Source organism: Fusarium mangiferae (assembly GCF_900044065.1).
Source record: "Fusarium mangiferae strain MRC7560 genome assembly, contig: FMAN_scaffold005, whole genome shotgun sequence".
In the NCBI taxonomy this organism is placed as follows: Eukaryota; Fungi; Ascomycota; class Sordariomycetes; order Hypocreales; family Nectriaceae; genus Fusarium; species Fusarium mangiferae.
Genome location: NW_024573925.1, coordinates 2,370,619 through 2,379,497, shown reverse-complemented (window position 1 = coordinate 2,379,497; position 8,879 = coordinate 2,370,619). Strand labels below are relative to the sequence as shown.

Sequence of the window (8,879 nt, the reverse complement as noted above, 5' to 3'; positions counted from 1 at the left end):
GTCTAATGAATGATAACAAATTTCGGCAATCGAGGGAATGGACGTCAACTAAAATGACAGAGAAAGAGAGAGAGGAAGAAGAAGAAGAAGAAAAGAGCGAATGACGATATCACCTATTCTCAGGCTCGCTCTGCTACCTGTCTCTTCCTAATATTCAGGCGAGAACAGATGCGAGCCGTAGAGAAAGGTTCACCGGTCGAACTGAATCGAATTGAGCTGAGTTGGAGTTGGAGTCGGCGGCGGGAGAAGCGAGCGGAAGATGCTGCTCAACGCCGAACTGAAAACTTCAATTGAGGAAGGTGGATCTTTGATATCTTTTATACCTACAGAGCAGAGAGTGTTGTAAGTCAAATGCGCAATCCAACACAGTCACGATATTTGATCCTCAAGTGAAACAGAGTAGTATCCGTAACTCATTTGTCTTGTGGGAGAGACAGGGGAGGATGTGAGGAACGAAGATGTCAATTGGAAGCAGGAAATGACGTACCCAAATATGACTCTGAGCAGTAGGCACACCCTGCTTGGCTCGAGACACAGCCCGGTTCGAGATCCAATTTAAAGATTAAAGCTTGTCGTGGTAACGCCCAAAGAGCAACTGGGTGGGGCCTACGGAGTAGACTAGACTGTAACCTAGCCAGGAGCCGGGTTGTTTTAGTCCTTGACCTGAACAGTTTCTGCGGGCGTTGGCGATGCGACGGCTGCTCGAAAGGAACTTTGCAGAAGAGAACCTCGCAAGCAGCAGCAATTGTCTCGCCCGCGAAGGATGGGCGAAGACAAAGAAGGATTCGGGGTCTACCGGGCTTCTTATCAGATGCTCCTGTTGACCAAAGTCTCTCTCTGGCTTGTGGCTGGCGCAGATAGATGGTGTACGAATGGACAGACAGTAGCCTCGAACTCAATCCTCTGACAAGGATAGTCGTTCGTATTGAGATAAGAGTCTCAGCAGTTTGGATAGACAAAAAATGTCAATGGTTCACCACAATCAACGAGCAAGCCAAATGCAACGACCGAAACAGAAATGTTTCTGGGCTAGGTACCTAGTTAGGTAGGTAATGTTGTCTCAGAGATAGAGACACGGTACGGTCTCTTGGTAAATCTTTTGGTTTATCAGACAGCACAGCACAATTACAGGCAGCCTGATGTCAACCAGAAGAAACCCGCTGCCCTCTTTCGTGAGATTCGTTGAGTCGATGAACCGATGTTTGCTCGTTTGCTGTGAGCGATCTGGAAAGTTCTAGTAAACGAACGAACGAACAAGCTGGAAGGGAAATGACGGCGAGGTGTGGGAAACTTTGCAAGTTTATATCTTTGAATCAGCCATTCGCTCTCTCTCTCTCTCGCTCTTTCTTTACCCTTGTACCGCCTCTTACCACTCCTGTCGAGTCCATCCACTCAACCTCGTGCTTCGCATGCATCGGTAACGCCCACCCGGACAAGATCCTGGACTTGGCATGATCCATCCATCGTACAAAGCAGAGCGGAGGGAGGGTCCAGTAGCGCATCTCTCTGCAGCGTAGCAGTGCCATAGTGGGCACTGCAGCAGGTTACATTACGTGCTGCAGCGATCCAGAGCGACAACGCCCCTGTTGACCTGACGGATGGGGCGGTGGGTTCACGGGCGGGTGCTGGAGAGAAGGAGGGGGGAGTGGAGTGGAGGGACGGAGGGACGAAGTGAGGGACTGGGCTCGGGAGGGGCCAGAGGGATCAAGCCTCAAGGGTCTTGGGTCCCCGTCCAGACGTTGTGTGTCGTCGTAGCGGGATAATTGGAAACCGGATACTTGATAAGACGGAATGCATCTGATAGCTAGGTATCGTTGCCATGATCTGGACCTTTTGGCAATAATCTGCAGGGAACCCATCATGCCTCGGCTTAGTAGCATCAAAGGACGGACACTGGAGGAAACACTGAGGGGTAAAGATAACAAACAGCCAGCTATTGTACGATAACGAACATTAGCAAAAGAATGTCTAGGTAGGTAGGTAATCTTCAGGTGTAGCATTCTATACAGCAAGTACATACACTAATACAGTAAGTATTGTTACCGCGGAAAAACTTTGTTATTCTTGCTTGCTAGCGGCCAAGTTAAACTGCGAGGTCGGGCCATGTACAGATGAAGTCTCGGCTTTTGGGCTTCGGCACATCAGAAATTGAGTTTGGTGGAAGAAACTTGGGAAACGTGGTGGCCGCGGCATACAAGCATACGGTATGTGCATGGGTTAGTAGGTAGTACTTGGTCATCTTTTGTTCTACAGGCACATGATAATCCTTTCTTTCCGTTATTTTACGCATGAATTGCAACAAGCACCTCTGTAACTGTTTACTCGGGCTGTCAAGCATCAGGCCATAAGGTACTAGCTACTACTGTGCAAGGTGCTCAAACCTGCGCATCTCTCAAGTTCCTGTCCAATCACCTCACCTCGAGTAATAAGTACGAAGGTAAGAGGTCTACCTTATCTATCTCTGTCGGTATCAGTGCCTATTCTTACACACTGTGCCACCTTATCATCCACTGTACATTAGCCAGTCATTGTTGCCTACATCCGGCTAATTATGGAAGTTTCTTGTTGATAAGTTCATTACCTTCCAGTGAAGTTCGAATTAAACATTCATACCTACCTACCTAGCACCTTGGATACCGCCCAATCTTACCGCCATTGTGCCGACCTCCCTTAAACTTTACTCCAGGTGGGCAAGGCACTATAGCAACTCGGTGAATACGGAGCGCAGTTCCTCCCATTACGTACCATCCAATATCATAACTGATAGGTAAGTTGGCAGGGCACCAGTGAGAACATAACAATGCCTCGTCAAGTTACCTACCTGGATGGGAAACTCTTCACGCCCTTCTTTTCTCATCCATATTATCCGGACGTACATACATCTCTTGGTCCGTGAACACGACTTGTCAAGTGGCCGCCGCACGCTGTGTAACCACTCGGGTGAGTCGAGGCCCGATAACCACTCATTCATAATTAATTACCGAGTTATGATCGATGGATCTTTGTGCAGAATCAATGGGTTGCCGACACACCTGTCTGTACTGTGCCGTACGGGTATTAGCCGCAGCCGCAGCCGTAGCCGTAGCCACCCTTTTTTTCTTCAGCCAAGTCAGAACCTAGAAGCAATGACAGGTGCTTGAGATGAAAGTAGGTTAGTACCTACACTGCATTGGGCGCTTCGAGTATCTGGGCGCATCTACACCAAGACGTCGCCAGCGCTGAGAATTTTATGCGGAGTAACGACATGCAGATTGCAGTAATCAAGAAGAGCACAGTGCAGGACAGCCGAGACTGTAGCATTCGTCAATGATTCTCTCAGTGATGCCACTTTCACTGCTACTGGTGTGGTATTGAGTTAGAGCGTGCCTATGCAAGACATCTCCGATCCTCAGGGCATTACCTCAGCGTCGGTAGCGACCAAGTGATGGTTACTGGTCACGCGAGAACTTAAAAAAAGAAGAAGTGCCTTTGAGGCGGCTTAAACACATAGCTCCCAGCTAATTACACTGCGAAGCAGCCAGCAGTTAGCCTCGGCTCGAAAGCTTATTCCATTGCTTGATGTTGGAAAGCCTCTAAGCAGCTCTACATATGTCCATAGCATGCTCGTCCTCAACCTTGGCCTATCCTACCCTACCCTACCCTACCTTTACCTTCTCTTGGATATCGTCGCCTTCTTAGCTTGGCTTCGCTTCGCTTCCGCGGCTTGTGGAAACTTAGCTTGGTCCAGCCTTTCCCTGTGTGTTGGCGCCAGACAAGGAGTCCAGACAGAACCCATGCATTACGGATATACGCATCCTTGTCTCTGTCATATTATGGATCGTTTTTCGCTCGCATGGACGGTGGCGTGCCCTCGTCATTCCCTCGGTCGAACTTAGTCTTGACCATCATCGTGCAGGTCTAGCTAGGGCTTGGATGATTTCATATGGGATGTAACATCATTTCAGTATAGGCATTGGCCTGCAGCTAAAACGGTCTGACTGGTGATGCGCGACTTCTACGGCTTCTTCAGTGTTCTTCAGCCGTGGGGTCCAAGTTTGTTCCGTCATAGTGCTTCGCTTAGAAAACATTAGCGCAATAGAGTAGTTCCTCCATTCTCCAGACCAGCAAAGACCATGTGCTACCTCTACTGGCTCTGTCGTGTCGACAATAAGGCTTGGCAGGTCCCTCCCAATGGTAGAACGCCTGTGGGACATGGGGATGACAGTATCCCTGCCAGAGTTGTCGACTCTTCTTTGGCCGCTGCTGGGGTAAGTAAATAATCACTCCAGAATTCCCCTCACGTTTCTACTTGGAGAGGCTTGGCTCTTTTTAAGCCGCCGTTCCAGAGAAGACTTCTCCACCATCAAGGACCAAAAAAAGCCCACCAAACCTAAAAGTCAATTCTATTAGCAAGTCGATTAGCAACTCACCATGAACAACCACAATCCAGTTGCTAGCACAGAGGTTGAATGCTCCGTGACCATATTGCATTTCTCTTCATGTGAGGAGGTCCCAAAAAGACCTTCTTCTTCTTCTATAAAGTAGAATATAATGTTTTGGATAAGAATAACTACAAACAGACATGCAGCTGTGAATGATGACACCTGTGGGCCTGTAACTCATGATACAGACAAAGACACTTACTTGCTTGCAGAGATCGATGCGGATCGCCTTCGAATTTATCCGCCCAAAATACCCAAGCGTCGCTAGTTCAACAATAATTCCCAGGTGCTAGGCCATCCTCTCATCGTCGCTACCAGTTTGGGCGTGCGTACAGGTGCCTCCAATAGAGACGGCAGAAGACGTTGGTCTTTGGCGCTATTCCTTGAGGCTCAAAGACTGAACATGAGCTAAAACACCCTTGAATCCACTTGGGTGTTCCACCTCAGCCCAAGGACTCGACTTTCTCGGACCAACGACAAATTAGCTGCAGGCGGCTGTAAATTCCGTCTCAAGGAACTGCTATCACTTCGGCGTAATGGGGCGACATCGGCTCAAAAAGAGCATCAATCCCTGAAGCAGAGGGAGAAAAGGCGCGAATCGTCGGTTCTGCACCAGAGAGGCTAACGTTAGCGAGTCTCCTGCACCGGGAGGGTGTCATGTTGTCAAAAAGAAAAGAAATTTTCTACAACATGCTATTGGTCAAGTCGCATGCAGTCGTTGAAGCTTCTACGTAAATCTCGTGCGCATCTGCCGAATTGGGATCTCGGTCTGGCCAGGTGCATTTTGCTGCACTAGTCCCATCAATACTTCCGAGTGCTGCAACTTCGTCTATGGGCTCTTGGTATCGAAAGCGGACACTTTGGATCTCGCCTTGTGGGCTATGTACATGTCCCCCTTCTGTCTCTACCTAACAAGCCTACCTTATTAACTTGATGGCGAAAGACCTGGCGATAGACCTGGCGATAGACTTGATCCCGTTACATCGCACCCTGACTCTGCCCCAGTGAGGAGGAGTGAAGGGCCGGCTTGCCAGCCCATCAACTAAGATAGGATAGCCCGCTGGTCGGTTTACGAAGAGTCTGTAAGGTAAGGTAGTCTCTGCAAAGGTCCCTCCCAAAGGTACCTGGCCGCTGATGGATTAAGCCTCCAGGGGTACCAACCCATGTATCTATCCACAACCCGTTCTACCGCCCTAGCGATGGGCAGCCCGTGCGCATGAGTTGCATTGCATCGCATCGCATCGCAGAGTTTACGAGATGCAATTCGCAGTCCAAAAACGGTAATAGGTCACGCCCGCACCCGCAAATTCAGTTCTCACATGTACCCATCGAGGCCGGGTAGGACGGCACGTTATACTATGTTTTATATTCACAACGCAGTTGCTAAATGTTCTTTTCATGTGAGTGTCACGTTCTAGATTCCTCATGAATTGGTGGGTACTACCTCCATGTAGGTAGGTAAGGTAGGCAGTTGCTGGACTTCTCACCAGGTTCACTTGATTCATGTTTCGCATGGCTACCCTCCTGTTATGACTCAACAGGCCCTGCTGCCGCAACTACCTGTGACTCGACTATGGCAACTTTCTGCTAATTCACCAACCAGAATCGTTACCGGCATTACTTCTCAGGGCCAGATAAGGACCTGTGCTTGTTAGTTTCGGTTGAATTTTTGCGCAAATCAGACCTGAAATACCTCGTTGAATACCTGTCTGTTATTCACCAGAAACATGAGAGTCTTCGGCTGAACGATTTGGCTTGTAACAGCTCACAGGGTTCAGACATGCCTAGACAAGCACGTGAATAAATAGAAGACCCACGATGCAGCGTGGTTTTGCATGTATGAGGTTGTTACAAGTTTTACTGGACTACTGCCTGGCTGCCCAAGATGGGAAAGATGTCCAGTGACCGTTTGCCCCATGTGTGAAGCGAAAGCCCCGTTTGATGTCAAACATCTGAGTCAAGGGACATAACAAGCTTATCTAACGACGATGTAACAACCCCGGAGAATAATGTTTCTAAAACTACCTAATTAACGTGGGGTTCTTACTCAGACCCTAGGTAATCCGAAGCAGGGCCGGGGGGGGCCTTTCCTTGGCTGAGCATGTGACCTGTCGACCTGGAGGATCCTTCTTGTGATATCTGAGTTGATATTAGTCTTGGGGTCTGAGACGTGACTGTTCCCGAATTAGTTCACCTCAGGGAGCTAGGAAACCTAAGACTTCCGAAGAGAGTATGGCAAAGTGAACCCAGTCAAGAGTTCCCCCAACCTTGGGCCAAATTTGCCTAAACATTTCCATCGCCTAGGCTCAGTACATGTGGCCATTTTTGCACTATCGATCTCCTCCTTTGTGCTGAGAGCAATATGATAACGCCAACTTGGCAGGATCGTTATCAATGAACCAGGTCAGAGTGGTCTGCGTGGCCTATGAACTATCATGAAGGACTAATGTGGAAGGTGGTTGGTTATCTTGGCTCTTCGATCCTTATCTTCAAAGTGCTGCTCTATCGCTGAAAAGGACAATCTTGCCGGTTCTTATATCTATCTTCCGTACACTGTTTATTCCGACAGCTTATTGGACAATTAAGTACCATACTCAATAGCACAATCTTGGTAATCGAGGCTGTTCTCATGATCGAATTGAGGATATCACGGAAGCCATGTATATTCGAAATAAACAACTGGGCTCTAGGGTAGCTTTCATGTCCTGGATGTGTTCTATCGCCAACTTTTCACTGTCCAGTGTCACAAGACCAAGTCGAGGATACATGGATAAAGGATAGCTAGAAGATTGGGAGGAAAACGGCATGTCAATACCACATGCTTGCACGCGATAGTGTGAAAGGTGTTGGTACTGATCTGGGAAGCCCTTGAATATGATTCTGAACGCTCGTTAGGACCTTGAATACGCTTTTAAGCTTTACGAAAGTCAGTTACTCACGCTACTCAGAAGAGCAGAGACGCGCCCTGGAATAGCAATGTGATGTTTCATAGCAAATCATGAATTTGCATTCCATGAACCCGTGGTCTGGGTGCATATGTAAACTTGTCTATAGAACGCCGATTTCCCTATAAGATGCGCTGTGCAGTCATCTATGATAACTCCTAGTAATAATCGCCAATGCGCTGCCATAATGCGTAGGCATCTAGCCTTGCCAGTCATAAGTGTAGCCCCTAGTGTAAGGAGCCAGAAATATAGTCCATGCATGTCCTCGGATGCATCATACTTCAAAATCCAAGAGACTACCAACTTCCAGGACGCCCACTATCTCTCCCCTTTCCATCACTGCAATGGCAGATTCTCGCTCACATTCCAGATTTTCGTCATTCGGTGACAGTTGCATGTTCTTCAAGATGTCCCGTGCCTGACGGATAGTAGTCTCTGAGGATAGCGAAAGCATCAAAGCCTTGGGTATTGAGGCATCTGGAATCTCCTCCAAACTCTTGTTCAGGTCGTCTCTACTAATCTTTCTTATTGTACCCGGTGAGGCAACTCCATCTTGCACTCTGACCCAACCAGTGACCGAATCGAGGCCAGCACGTAGCAAGTCAAACCCCAGGCTCACCCCCTCTGACTCTGGTGCTATCGGTATATCGTGCCAACTGACTGCTATATCCTTGATGGTCCGAGGTTGTCGAGCTGCAGCACCGATAGCACCACCAGGGTGATTCTTCGCAAAGACAGCCGCAATGCTGGCATTGATCTCCTTGGCTGCCGTAACTGCGATTGCATCGCCAAGAGCCAGCGCCACTGTCGTTGATGTGGTGGGAGCAGAAACACCAAATGAAATCTTCTCAGGTTCGGGAATTGGGGCCGGAAGCAAGATGGTGTTGGGCCGGTGATTGATGAACTCGCATGTTTCCGGGGAAGTGTGGGATGTGAGAAGTATAGTCGGGAGTGACTCATCGATATGAGGCAGCATGATGAGCAGCTCCTGAGTCTTGCCCGAATACGTGATGAACAACAGAGTATCGTTAGGCCCTATGATACCGAGGTCCCCGTGCAAGGCTTCAGTTGGATGAAGAAAGACGGCGTGAATGGCGAGACTTTTGAAAGTAGCCACGAGTTTCTGTCCAATGTGTCCTGATTTGCCTACGCCAATAACAACAAGTTTGCCATTCGCCCGTTGCTGCTTGGTAATAGCCTGGACTGACAAGTTGAAACCATCCCGGGCTACAGAATCTGTTTCATAAAGCCGCGAAAGATTTCTCAAGGCCAATGCTTCTGTATTGAGCACATGGACCCCTTCTCGCAGACGCTGGTCCTTGATTGGAGAGTCACCTCTTAGTTCTCGTTCCAAACTCAGTGGGTCGATGGGTTCACAGAAGGTGTCCCCTGGTGGTGATGAGGATGGTGTAGGAGGAGAGGGAGGAGGTATTGCAAGGCATGAGGAGGCACCAAGCACGACGACTGCACTCGTCTGAACTGGCCCATGGCCAGGTTGCGACAGGCTTGCCAT

At 48.8% G+C, this 8,879-nt stretch overlaps 1 protein-coding gene across 1 annotated transcript; it reads right to left on the bottom strand.

Moving 5' to 3' along the window:
* Positions 1-7,640: 7,640 nt before the first annotated feature.
* FMAN_07690 (uncharacterized protein) lies at positions 7,641-8,879 on the bottom strand (the record flags this gene model as incomplete). Its single annotated transcript, XM_041831345.1, has 1 exon — positions 7,641-8,879. One exon carries the CDS (start codon positions 8,877-8,879, stop codon positions 7,641-7,643), a length of 1,239 nt encoding a protein of 412 aa, XP_041681917.1.